The sequence below is a fragment of the Aethalodelphis obliquidens genome, unplaced genomic scaffold (assembly GCF_003676395.1).
Source record: "Aethalodelphis obliquidens isolate GAN/ISIS:26980383/991018 unplaced genomic scaffold, ASM367639v1 scaffold95, whole genome shotgun sequence".
Taxonomy (NCBI): Eukaryota; Metazoa; Chordata; class Mammalia; order Artiodactyla; family Delphinidae; genus Aethalodelphis; species Aethalodelphis obliquidens.
In genome coordinates this window covers 1575920-1590256 of record NW_020838039.1, presented here as the reverse complement: position 1 = coordinate 1590256, position 14337 = coordinate 1575920, and the positions used below count along the sequence as shown (strand labels likewise).

The following is a 14337-nucleotide window of genomic DNA, read 5'->3' as shown; positions in this document are numbered from 1 at the left end:
AATTTAATAAACTCGTCCATCCTCCCTCCCCTCTCAGCCAACATCACTTTAATGAGTTCTTGCTTACCTGGAAATGCTTGAAAGTCGATGGTTAATGCGAGCCACAGGTGAGTGTTTTCACTTGGAAGTCTTAAAGAGAGAGAGAGTAAATCGCAGGATGTCCTGGACTGAAGAGGGGCATGGGTCTCTGCTTTGTGGAGACTTAGAATCTGTCCCCTTCTCTTCTCTTTTGGGGCCTCAGTTAAGTCACATGTACTCCTTGGACTTCAGTTTCCTCACGGGTAAAATGAAGGCCCTGGGCTGGTAGATAGTAGATGACTCTAGGGTCAAATCCAGCTCTCACTCTCTGATGTAGATCCAGATACTTCCCTCTGCCTCGTGGTTCCTGTTCTTATCTCCTACCAGTAATTTATGAAGATTGCCAGGAATCCTAACACAGATCTTTCTGATGGGCAATAGAAGCAGTAAATAGTTCCCTAAAGGAGAAAATCAATCATAGACGATAGTGTTTGGTTCTCTGGTGGAAATGTTAAGAGTCTCAGTGTTTTACTGAAGGGGCATTGGTGGCCTGTGACTTGTGCAGACTGGCAGGGTAAGAAGGTAGCAGGCAACACTACCAGCAACCAGGAAATTGGTCATGCACAAGGGTCCAGATGGGGATGGTGCCCTCAGTGGGTGTATGGAAACGGCTCAGGTTTTCTACAGCCTGGACAGCCTTTTGGGGCAGTTAATGCAGTGCTTGTAGACATTATCTCAGTGCAACATTCCAGTGACACTGGTACAACGAGTGGTAGCATTGTACCACTCGTTGTACCAGTGTCACTGGAATGTTCATTTATTCAGCAAATACCCGTGAAGATGCATATACTTTTCTAGGCACTGGGGTGCCGTGTGAATAAGAGTCCTTCCTCTTGTGGAGACCGTAGTGGGGAAGATAAATATATAATAAAATGTCAGTTGTTGATAAGCACTATGAGTCATATAGCAGGCAAGTGATTGGAGGAAAAGGCAGAGGAAAGAGTGCAGAAGCCTCGAGGTGGGAACAGGTTGGTGTATTAGAAAAACAGCGATAACTAGACAGAGTGTCTAGAGCAAAATGAGCAGGGTGGAGAGTGGGGAGGAGATAGCAGCTGTGGCACCTGGAAGGCCAGGAGTGAAGCAGGTGCTAAGTGATTTACCCCCATTCACGTGATAAGTCATTGTTAAAGTAGGGAGTGAATTCAGGGCCCTGCAATTCTGGGCACCCTCCTCTCCTTATGGCCCCAATTCTCGTAAGGCCTAACTTCCCCTAGTAAGCTGAGCATTTAGGGAAGTGTATAAATTCTTTCACACTATCAGCAAACCACTTAAGGCCTGAAAGAGTTTATGCACTTTCCAACTGCCTAATTTAATAGCCGGGGCAGCGTTAGGCATTGAGAGTACAATAGATATTTCCTGGGAATCATTGGTGACTAAAAGTCATAGACACCATTGGGATTCTATAAAGAAATTCTTGGAAGACAGAAGGATGATACTTTCAGACACCTTTGCAATTACTACAAGTTTTTACATCATAATGTTCTCATGGTCCCATACCTTAGAGTATAGTCAAATAAATAAAACAACAGGAAACTCTTTGGTGCAGTATTAAAATTCTTTAAAAACTAGGCTTTTAATTTTTTAAGTGCTTTCTCTGACCGTGTATTCCAGCACTTTATGCTCTGAAAAATAAGTGGTCTTCGTCCACCTCTTCCTGAGAACTAAGGCTCAGAGAGCTCAAACTCCTCAGGCGGACCTGACCAGCAGGGTCAGAGTTAAGATCCAATCTGGGTCCCTGGCTCCAGAGCTGCTACTCTTTCCATTATACTTTAGTATAGAATTCTCTTTCCATTGAATTCCTCTTTTGTACTGAACAAAAGATGGTTAGTCAAGTGAGCAAGGGCATGATATCACCTTTAACAAAAATTACTCGAGCCAGCATCGGTTACTTTGCTTGTCACTGTGCCAGGTCATTTCTGTCTGTTCTGAGGTTCTAGCAACCCGGAGGGCGGCTGTGGGGAAGGGCAGGGAAGATGTGCGCAGAGGTGGGGAATGGGGATGCTTGCCCAGCTCCATCTCCAGTTGTTGCAAGGATCAGATGGCATTTCTGTGGTGATGGAGAGGTTGGTCAGCACTTGGAAAAAAGCACAGTGTGTAATGTAAAATAGATAGCTAGTGGGAAGCAGCTGCATAGCACAGGGATATCAGCTCGGTGCTTTGTGACTACCTCCAGAGGTGGGATAGGGAGGGTGGGAGGGAGGGAGATGCAAGACGGAAGAGATATGGGGATACATGTATATGTATAACTGATTCACTTTGTTATAAAGCAGAAACTAACACACCATTGTAAAGCAATTATACTCCAATAAAGATGTTAAAAAAAAAACCCACAGTGTGTTGTACAGGTGAGGTAACATAGTGTTATCTGGGGTCCCCAGTGTGCTGATGGAGGGTTGCTTGTCAATCTTAAGCCAGTTTGCCTGGCAGGTCTGACACACGTGGGGATGGACTTCTTTCTCTCAGACTCCAGCGCAAAGGGGCCATTCCCTGTGCTTTCAGCCATTGGCTTCCTGGGGGACCTGATCCTGTCATTTTAGACCTTGTTTTTCTCAGCTGTAAAAGGAAGGGGCTGACGTTAATCTCCAGTGCCATTTTAGCTCTTCAACAAAGTGTGTGTGCGTGTGCATATTTGCGATTAGACACCTTTAATATGACATTTTGTTTTCCAGCAAGTGAATGTGCTTAGAAAAAAGAACTCATGTCAAGATAAATATATTAATTGGGAAGATATAGAAATCTCGCTTCCACGAAAACAGTGAATAGAAATGAAACTTCTGTTAATGAAAAGGGACGGTCACTTTTTAAGGCCTTCTCTGCAAAAGTTCTTATGTACTAATAATGTGTATCAGGGAAGGGTCAAATCCATTAAAACTCTCCCAAGTGGAACAAGTGACCTGAATTACTTGTTTGCTTAAGTCAAACAGGAAAGTTCTTCTTCCTTTGAACTTAAATAATTCCAGGAAATGCAATAAAGAAGCTGAGAGAGAAAGAAAGCATTGAGACAGGACTGAGTTTTCATAGTTACACAAACTCTGGTAATACCTACTACCGTTTTTATGCTTCATGCTGCTCAGAGTGTTAAGACCATTCCTGTTCTATGCTCTTGTTTTTCTTCTTCGAACTGATTTCTTTTCAGTTCTGTTTGTTGGAGAGCTTCAGCTTTTGAACATAGCCCACCAAGTAGGAGCTTTTTTAAAAAGTAAATGAAATAACTTTTAAGATTTCACTTTTCATTTACCATCACTCCACTCTACATTCAGTTTAAAAAGTTAACTTAAATAGCAATAAATGTTCTATTTATAATTTACCTTTTCTTCCCGTTGCAAATCTCTTTCCAGGAAATGACCCATTCATGGCCTCCTCCTTTGACAGCAATACACACGCCTAGTACAGCTGAGCCCTCCAAATTTCCTTTTCCCGCAAAGGTAATTCCTTACAAGTCTAGCAGGCACTGCATCCACACCAGTGACAAGTGTGAAGTATCGCTGTGTGCCAGATTAATCAAGTAGTATTTGTTGAACTCTTTAGAGATTAGGTTAATATTGCAATTAATTTAGCTACTAAAGTGCTTCCTAATGCTTTCAAATACTTCACTCTCCAATTATGTCAGTAAGAACATCTTACATTTGTATAGGGTTTTGTAGCTTATGAAAGTACTCAGGACTTTACAATAAATTCATTTTTGAGGTTCTTTACCTTAGAAGAGGGACACGGAGGTGCAGGAGAATTAAGTGAGGTAGGGTGTCTGCTTCATAGTTCAGGACTTAGATACGTTACAGATACACATTTACACTTGTCATACCTCCTACATTTTCTTAAAGTTTAATGCAATCAGCTGCATTTGTGATGGTTTTAATAGCATGGTGAACTGCCTACTCGCACATTTCTGTTAAAGTATTTGTGAACAGTATATTAACAACACTGTCACCTCGCCTTTTCTACTTTTGGATAACATTCAGAATATAGAAATATCACCTTCAGATCTGTGTTCAGTCCAGCCTGTTACACATGCACATTGTTAATATATTATCACTCTCCTTTTCCATGATGTCATTGAGGTTTTATCTACCCAAACCAGAATTTACCATGTTAGATACTTTACACATTTTCTAATGATAGTTTTTTTCTCAAAAAATGTAATTTATTATTATTGATTTTAAGGTAAAACATTATACTTTGTGTTGAAAATCCTTGACACCAAAGGAAGAATAAACTTTAGGAAACAACAGAAGCAATGCAACCTATTTTATTAAAAATTAGATGTATCAATATTTATCAGATTTAACAGTGATGCAACCTTGGATTTATAAACCTTAATATTTTATTAACTAGAGATTTTTATTTTTCTTTTTAGGATTCTCAGCATATCAGTTCTGCAACCCTAAACCAAAGTAAGTAAATATGTGGAACTGATTATTGCATTGGAGAACAAAGCATGTTTTTACTGTTTTAATGTAGAAAACATTAATGAAAAATGCTCCAGCAGAGATGAAGTCTTCCTACGGTTAAAGAATAGGAAGGAAGGGCAAACATAAAGATGTTCTTTAGGTGGAGTTTCAGATTATTGCAAAGAGTTAACGAAGATGTCTTAGTAAAGTACCTAACAAATAAAATATAATTTGGTATTACCTCACATATGATAAATATCTTGAGAGTGACTCTAAATGCACTGTTACCCAGGAATTGTATATAAGAATAGATTGGGGTATTTTGTGTGTTTCTTGTATTTATTTTAAACAAAACCAAGAAATTTTTATAAGGAAGAGAGCACATAGTTTCTCTAGACCTTCTATATGTATTTGTCGTGTAATTCTTTTTTTGGTTCCTTTTAATGGATTGTAAATACTTGAGAATTCAGTGGGAAACAGAAGAAAGCTAACTGGATCCAGCCTTTCTCTTTATCAGTAACCTCTCGGTTCATTAAATTCTTTGTGTTCCAACTACATGCAAGGCATTTCAGGCCTTACAAAAATGACTTGTGTCTTTGCAATCATTTAGTTCATCAACATATGGTGAGTGCCCAAGTTACGAAGTGTTAGTCTTCAAAGGATAGGGAGACCAAAGTAGGGTGCGTGGTGTGCATATATGTGTTGGGAGAAGATTGCTCATAGATATTCCATAGAGGTGACTCTTCTTGAAATATCTCCACCTTAGTCTTTTTCCTCACTTGTGTTTTTCCCTTGATTATCCTGTTGTTTAAATTGCAAGGATATGAGGAGAGTAAAAAAGATGAGAAAAACAAGAAATGAAATAATCTTCCTCTAGAACAGGGATAGGCACACTATAGCCTGAGAGTCAAATCTGTTGTACAGCTAGTTTTTGTAAAGAAGGTTTTATTAGGACACAGCCGTGCTCATTCATTTATTATTATGCCACAAGGTATGGCATGCAAAGTCTAAAATATTTACTATCAGACCTTTACAGAAAATGTTTGCTGCCCTCTGCTCTAGAAGTACTGAATAAGACTTTGCAAATAACTCCTAACTAATTTCCCCCAGAGACTTCCCTGGCAGTCCAATGGTTAAGACTCCGTGCTTCCACTGCAGGAGGCACATATTTGATCCCTGGTCAGGGAATGAAGATCCTGTATGCTGTGTGATGTGGCCAAAAATAAATAATAATAATAAAAGTAAATAAATTTCCCCCAAATGCAGAGAGATAAGCCTGATCATCTTGCACAGTATTGGGGAGACTGGGAAATCTTTTTTTCTCAACATCTTGGCAGCCTATCCAAAGATAGATAACGGGTGAAGTGGCATAAGTCTGCAGGTGGGTCACCAGCTCAGCTGTGGGCAGGATTGCTGTGCGTTCCTTTACCTCTTGCCCTTCACCCCACCCCCAAATTTGCTAGGGCTGCCAGTCATGCAGATTATATGCCTTCCACTGAATTACTTACAGCTTGCATGATTGCTACCTCCTGGTTTAGAAAGACCCTGTAATCCTTTAAACTTGTCTGATTTCTCCTTTTAGCAAAATATAGTTGAACATGAGCTGGTAAGCACTTTCTTCGCCAGGGGTGGTGGCCCTCCAGGCCTGTGGAATAGTGTAGGCTGATTCCTCCTTGCCCTGATGAGAAGTTTTCAGACACTGGCAGGTCTCCTGTAGGTCTTGGCTCAGCAGATGCTTACCTTGGGGTCTTTTATGCTGCTGCTGGAAACCCTTTTTACCTCTGTGAGAATGTGGCCTTTGGGGGGCCTAGTTGGATCCTGGAGGGGTCTGGTTGTTGTATGTTGGATGAAGAAGGAATGGAGTGTGTGCAGATAAAGCTTTCAGAAAAGTGGAGTGTGACATATATTTCTCAAAGTATGCCCAGCAAGATAATTCAAATTTCTCGAAAAATTGTGGTTTTTTGAATAAACGAATGGGGGCTGTTGAATAGTGGGGGGATGGGTGGGAGCACAGTGGGCCAAGGACAGAGTCTATAAAAGAGAGTGCTAGCAAATCACGAATAGATATGTGACGTGAAACCAGGTGAGGATGACTGCAGCCCCATCCTAGTGCTTCTACAAGGGAGCCCCGCCAGCTGACTGTAGAGAATGAAGTATAGGGATTTTACTTGTATGTCCCAGTATTTATGTTCGCATGTGCAAAAAACACGGCTGCCTAAGGATTACCAGAGCCTCGTTGAGCTTAGGACCGGGTCAAGATGACTGTGTAGGAGTACACGTGAATGTACTTTAGCCCCTCTAATTTGTAGTGCCAGCCCTAGCTTGCTAGCCAGAAGGGCAAGCAATTTAAAAATATCATATAAGAGCTGCTGCCACCATGAGGATAAAGCGTTTAATTGCAAATATTCAAGGGCCTCCACATGACATTAGTGGTCACTCTCCTCACCCCTGTCTGAAAGGCACCCGTATTTCCATTCCCCTTCTGCTTCAGGTCCGTATTACCTCAGGCCTAGACAAACACAGCCTCCCAGCTGGTCTGCAGCCTCCACACTTAACATTTCCCATTCCTTTCTAGGTTACATCAGGTAGCACCCGCAGGTTAATCTTTCTGAGGAATAGCTGCATCGTGCTTTGGAGATGTCTCATTCCCTGACAACTGAAGTTTTAACATCCTATTGTGGCACTCAGAGCCCTCTAAAATCTGACTTCCCTGGTCCCCCCATGCTGCCCACCACACATTCTGCACCCCAGCCTTCCCTTCTCATAATCTGTACCATTTCAACTCCTCCTATGTTCAACCTTCGCTCACTGTCTCTTCTGCCTGAAGGCCTTCCCCACCCTCATCTCCCTCTTGCCAGCAGTCATTCTGTCAAAATCTCACCTATCCTTTGTGACACAATTAATTTTGTTTCTTTTCTAATTTGCCGCCTTTTGTCATGACCAACAGAGTGACCAATCTGTAGATTCCTGGGACAGTTCATTTAGATGATTGATTTTCGTGCTGATTTTGCATTGCCTAGGGTTGTAGATAACACGTGCCTGTTTGATGTCCCTCAGTCAGCTGTACACTCATCGAGGACGGGGTCAGATGCCTTGAACATGTTGGTGTCTAATAGGCAGTTGGTAAATAGCAGTTGAATAAACGAATGGGGGCTGTTGAATAGTGGGGGGATGGGTGGGAGCACAGTGGGCCAAGGACAGAGTCTATAAAAGAGAGTGCTAGCAAATCACGGATAGATACGTGACGTGAAACCAGGTGAGGGTGACTGCAGCCCCATCCTAGTGCTTCCACAAGGGAGCCCCGCCAGCTGACAGCAAGGAGAGTCTCCTGCCCATGGCAGTGTGGTCGGCATGCCGGTTGGCGCTTTCAAAGTGTGTTCACTCATTTTAGGGCTTTCCAGTTCTGCGCAAGCCCTCTCTCTAGACATAACATAAATGTTATTTTATAAGCAGTGTATAGCACTCTGGTTGACATAATTTAAGTATACTGAGTGTTTAGGTTAAAGTAGGGGGACAGCAAAAAAAGAAGGAATTTATAGCTAACGGTCTCATGAATTTGTCATTGTTCTCCTCTGATCATTTTTCCCTCACTCACAGAACAATATGATACATCTTCAAAAACCCACAGTAATTCTCAGCAGGGAACATCGTAAGTAAAATTCTTTTTTTTATTAAAAGTTTATAATATAACATTGTAATTTCCCATGTAAATCTGTTGCTTAGATTTTTTTTCCTCCTTGCTTTCAAGTAATGATTCATAAAATACTGCTGCAGTGTAAAGGGAGGAAATGACCAACATTTCTATTTGGATTAAATTCTCCTGTTGAAGGTTTAGGAACCTTAAGATTTTGCTAAGGAGTTTTCTCAAAAAGAAAGGCATTTGAGCCATTATTTACATATTAACTGTGGAAAATAGAAGGTTTTAGCTTTATAAATTTCAGTCTTAAATAGTTTTAGCTTGTGGAAACAAATTTCGGGGGATGTGCACAATTTCAGACTTTCTGCCACTTTTTTGGCCTAGTTTTAACTAATAAAGAGTGAGTCTTACTGCCCAGCTGTGCTTTATTAAGGCCAAGTAAGTCCAGATATATTTAGGGTTTTTGGAACAGTTGAAACTACATAGTAAAGATTTTTAAACCAGCATTTTGACCCAATTTGTCATTTCTTGGTGGTATTGAACTAGTATTTCTTTCTTTTCATGACTAGCAGTGGTTCAGGGACTAAGTGAGGAGGCCTTTCTCTCCTCAGTATTTGATCAGTTACTAACACAGAGTTGCTAGTTTCTGAGGATTTCAGGTTCAAGCTCCAGCTTTCTTCTATTTTCGAGGCATAGGATTTGTTCCGTGTATTTTGGGAGGGGGTGTTGCTGTGGACTGAATATTTTAAAAACTGTACAGTTGAGGCAAAGAGGTTCTTTTATCTCCTCACCATGACTGAATATGGAACGGGGTTAAATCACTATTCCTAAGTGCCAAGTCCTTGATGCAATTGTTTTCACATCTCCACAGCAAAGTAAGAAAAAATAACGATTTGTTGTTGTTGTTAACAAGATAAATTTATTGGGAGTTCCCTGGAGGTCCAGTAGTTAGTTAGGACAGTGCGCTTTCACTGTGGAGGGTACGGGTTTGATCGCTGGTCAGGGAACTAAGATCCCGCAAGCTGTGCGGCACGGCCAAAAACAAAAAAATAAAAAATTTTTTAAAAAGATAAGTTTATTATAGTTTGAAGGATGGATTTTTGTATGTGTAATAAAAATCTGTTTCATTTGTGGTTCTGGCTGATGGTGAGGTTTTGCTTATTTTTATTGTCCTTTACTAGAAAAAAAAATTAACCCTATGTTATTCTTTGCCTGTTTCTTTTTTGGCCTTTTCTTTTTTCCCCTTTCATTTTGTTAAAAAAAATTTTTTTACCCTTGAGTTCTGAAAGTCTAGAATCACCGACTTAGCTTAACCAACGACCTCCTCCTCTAAATATAATCTATCTGATGCCTGGTGGAGAATAGACAGGACGGTGCCAAGGACCACACTTACAATAATTGTGTGGACTCTCTGTGACTTCCCCAAGGGTTTACACCTTGTGCTGTTTGTGATGGTTGATAGTAAAGCTGTTTAGACCATAAGAGGCCCCGGCTGATGGTCTTTGGCGGGGGCAGCAAGGAAAGGGGAGCTGAGAGCATCCCACTTGGCAATAAGAACAGAAAGGAGGAGCTCCCTGGGGAATGAGCGGGTGGAAGCAGTGGCACCAAAGGGAGGAAGTGGCTGTGTCCCTGGGAAGTGTGTGTAGAGGAAGAAAGGCAGCTGGGTCTGATCTGGGCCCGAGCAGGCCAAAGCTGTAGCCTCCCACACCAACTTTCATCAGCTTTCCTACGCGGTAGTTGATAGGGATTCGGACCATTTTCTGTGACAATTTTGCTACTCAGAGAAATGGGTGGTTCTCCTGATTTAAGTGAGTTAAACCATTGAAGTCAGAGGTGCCTGCAAGTTTATATGCTCATATATTGTGACATATGTAGTGTTTTCTAGATAAAAACTATTGGTTTACCCTATATAAAATTACCTAGAGGGGGGAACTTCCCTGGTGGCGCAGTGGTTAAGAATCCGCCTGCCAGTGCAGGGGACACAGGTTCGAGCCTTGATCCGGAAAGATCCCACATGCCATGGAGCAACTAAGCCCTGTGCACCACAACTACTGAGCCTGCGTTCTAGAGCCAGTGAGCCACAATTACTGAAGCCGTCGCGCCTAGAGCCCGTGCTCCGCAACAAGAGACGCCACCGCAATGAGAAGCCCGCAACGAAGAGTGGTCACCGCTCGTCTCAACTAGAGAAAGCCCGCGTGTAGCAACGAAGAATCAACCCAACCAAAAATAAAATAAATTAATTAAAAAAATTTCTCTTAAAAAAATTATCTAGAGGGAATTCCCTGGCGGTCCAGTGGTTAGGGTTCTGCGCTGTCACTGCTGGGGCCTGGGTTCGATCCCTGGTTGGGGAAATAAGATCTTGCATGGCTGCGCAGTGTGACCAAATTAAAAAAAAAAAATTACCTAGGAAAGGATATTTGTTTTGATCCTAATAAACTTGGAGAAGGAATGAAAGTAGGGCCTAGTACAGGTGAAGAGGACAAGAGTGATAGAGAAAAGAAGGTAATACTGAGACTGGGTGGATACGAAGGGTTGTGTGTGGTGGGGCTGATGGTATTGATAAGTGCCAAAATGAAATGTACCTATGGGAAAAAGAAATCACTTTTATGGAGCTTGGATGAAAGCAGTGTCCCAATTAATCTGTAGAGTACAGTCGTTGTTTCAGAGTTAGTATGGCACATCTCTTAGTGCTCGAAGGTTAATTTGATCTAGTGTCAGCATTAGGGTTCTTTGACAAGCAGTTAAACTGTTTTGAATGTCACATAGTGTGGCAGGGAGATGGTCTAATGCACTTTGAATGTCAGGAAAGAAAATGTTAATTACAGGGTCATTTGTACTTCGGTTTTAAAAATCCATATAGGTCTTACTGCTTTTTCTTTCAGAGTTACTAGTACTTGGGCCTCCTTACAGAAGCAGAGCAGTACATATAAAAGGGAAAAAGAGGGGCCTGGCACTAGAGAATAAACTGTGGAGAGTCTGTATTAACTCTCACATCTGTCCAGACTTGAGGGCAGGGGACGGTTAGCCAGCTCGTAGAGGATGTAGGTGTGAAAGAAATGTGCTAAATCTGTTACTTTTAATATCTGTAGTTGAAGCGCTAGTTAATTATCAAATGATGAATTCTTTCTACCAGGTACCTCAGGGAAGTGATAAGCTAGGGATCCAGTGCTATTTGCCTCTAAGTTTGAGCGGGGGTGGGTGGGTGGGTGGGGAATGTTGGTTTAAGGGCTCCTAGCTTTGGAATCCTCTTCCTTTCCACGACTTGGGTCTGTTGAGTTCTCAGGGCAAAGTACCAAAGTATTTCCTTTTTCTGTACAGCTGTTACGTCCTTCACGTGATTGTGGATAGTTCCCTTTCTGTACAGTCAAACACAGTGTCCTAATGTCAGCAGTGCTTTTGCCAACCTCTCAAAAGGGATAACGTGTTAATGTTTTAGAAACTATAGAGCAGTTGATGGGCATTATTGTGGCTAACTTCCTTCTCCCTCCCATCCCCTACCCTAGCCCCAAACTGCCAAGTCCTTACTAGATGGTGCCCTCCTTTATGTTTCTTATTTTTGCTTCAGAAATCGTCACTACCTATTTAGACTAAGAGACAGAAATTAGCAGTTATAGCAATTTGGAATTTTTATTACTTACTTGGGAAGTTTCTTTTGAAATGAGGGAAGTATTTGGATGTGAAGATTGGGATTGTCCTGGAAGTGTGACGAGACGGAATGGTGCAAAGTTAATAAAGGCTGGGAAGAGTCTGATACCTTTCTAATGAGCCTGAGTTTTCAACTTTTGCTCAAAGCATTATTTTAAATATCTTGCTAAAAAAACTAAGGAAGACCCAATCTATCAGTTTACTGCAGTATAAAATCATCGCATCAGGACAAGTGTCAGCTGAAATGTCCGAGAATTAAGTCTGAAGAAATGCCTTGCTTGTTCGTTTAAATCATATTTGACCTAAGGAAAAAAGTTTTTTACTTTTCTAGGTAGTTCTTTTTGTCTTATTTTTAAAAGTTGTGCGAGATGCAAACTAGTATATATAGAATGGATAAATAACAAGGTCTTACTGTATAGCACAGGGCACTATATTCAATATCCTGTGATAAACCATAATGGAAAAGAGTATAAAAAAGAATGTGTACTCTGTGTGTGTGTGTGTGTGTATATATATAACTGAATCATTTTGCTCTACAGAAATTAACACAATTATAAATCAACTATAATTTTTTTTAAAAAGTGCTATATGAAGGTGTCTTACCTGGGATCTTTATTTCAATTGACAGCTCTGACTTAAAGTGCTGTTTGCTGATAAATGTATGGTTGAAGTAGCAGAGCTCACCCTAATGGGCAAAACTTATAAATTATTTGTCCTTGAGATTATACCCCTATCCCTTATTAACAGTTCTTCAGCTCTTCTGAAAACAAGTAACAAACATTTGGGCTGGTCAGTAATACATTTGTAGGTCTACATTAAACCTTCAGCTTCTCAGAATGTAAATGGAGATCTTGTTGTTAATAATAATTCTCAGTTCTCAAATATCTGGCATTGCTGGAAAAAGATACACTTTATTTTCACTCCAAACTTAACAAGTGATTGTGAATCCAAAGTTATTGGTATTCATAACTATTTTTTTAATCTAAATATAGAAGGAAATGTTCTGTTTGTTTTCAAGAGAAAAAGTAGAGGTGTAAAATGAAAGAGAATAAGGAATATAGCTTTTTTTTTTTTTTTTTTAGTGAGTTACTATTAGCCATGCTATGGAGAAATGAGAATTTGTAATATTGGATATTGAAGAAATTTTCATGCTTAGGTAAAAGCAAACAAATGGTCATTATGTGCAATGTTTAATCTGCTTATTTCAGAATTATAGTTACTAGGACACATTAAATCAATATTTAGAAAATGCTGAAACTCCCAAATGCAGAATCACCTCCTTTCATGGTAGAATTATAGTCTTTTGGAATAGTCAGTTTAATTCTTGGGGTTCTGGCTTTAGGAGACAATATTCTAGGATCCCTTGCAGGACAATATTTAACTTAACACTGTATACAAATTTATGCCGGAAACTTGCATAATATTGAAGGGATATTTTGGTGAGGCTATGAAATGAAGCATATTTTAAATAATTATAAAAATACTGCTAAGGTGCTGGAAGATCATCTTCTTCAAAGTATTCCTCTTGGAGCTATATATATTTCTTAAATGATGGCTTGAACTACTCTGGGAGCACCCCTTTAGGATAACATATACTTCTGTACTTGGTCTTAGACCAAAGGTCAAATAAAATGGACAAGAAGAATAAATTTATCAAGTGCCTGGTTTATAATAGGTAAGTGTTACGTAAATGAGTTTGCTTATGTTCTACATAAGAAAAGTCATTCTCATCGTTCTTTAACATGCTTTGACCCCAGTTATATAAATATTGGCCTCTGGGCTGGATGCCAGGCTATTTGGAGATACTTCCAAAAATTGCTTCCACTCATCCATTCAGTACATAATTATTAAATACACGCTGTGTGCCCAGTGCTGGTTTAGGTACTTGGGGAAATAGTAGCCAGTGAGACAAAGTCCTTGTCTTCCATGCCTTGTAACTCAATGCGGGTGGCATGTAATACAAACTAGGTGATGTGACAGAGACAGGCTTGAGGAAGCAGGGTTGTTTTTTTTTTTGGGTGGTGTTGATACTTCTGGGAGGCTCAGGAAAGGTCCCTCGGAGAAGGTGACATTTGATCTGGAGCCTGAATGACGAGAGGGAGGCAGATAATACTTGCCACCTTTAAAGGGCCTTGATGGGCTACAGGCTCTGAAGACATTTGAAAACTGCTAGGGAGTAATTCTTATTGGAAGTGACTGCTTTGAAGTATTCATTTGCATCTGGAAAACATGGTTTTAAGGGTGTCCTTAAGAGTCTATTTAAGTCTCATTTTTAATCATGCTGCTAATTTACTACAGTAAGTGACCCCAGATTAATTTAAGCATAGATTGAAAAATTGAGCAAGATGTTTTTATTAGCCCTAAAAGCAGTTGGTACATTCCCCCCACTCTGGGTTGCTGGGTTTCTAAAGCAGCAAGGTGTTGTTTACTTGCATAAGAATTCATATTCTCCCCGTCCATTCCCACCCCTTTCATCCACCCTGCAGAGGCCTCCAAGGCCCTCTATAACCTACCTCTCCACCTCCTCTCCTATACCCCCCCAACACACACACACACACACACACACACACACACACACACACACACACA

The 14337-nt window shown here is 40.6% G+C and overlaps 1 protein-coding gene across 13 annotated transcripts in view; it reads left to right on the top strand.

Moving 5' to 3' along the window:
• Positions 1-14337, top strand: part of AFF1 (ALF transcription elongation factor 1) — a 207507-nt gene that overhangs the window by 153097 nt on the left and 40073 nt on the right. For 10 of the 13 annotated variants that reach the window (XM_027095842.1, XM_027095841.1, XM_027095840.1 and 7 more), the window contains 3 exons: positions 3417-3503; positions 4433-4469; positions 8064-8115. In XM_027095842.1, the coding sequence (XP_026951643.1) occupies positions 3417-3503; positions 4433-4469; positions 8064-8115 (176 nt within the window). Of the gene's footprint in view, positions 1-37; positions 108-3416; positions 3504-4432; positions 4470-8063; positions 8116-14337 lie in introns of those variants that run through there. The other 3 variants (XM_027095846.1, XM_027095845.1, XM_027095851.1) reach the window with 2 other exon arrangements.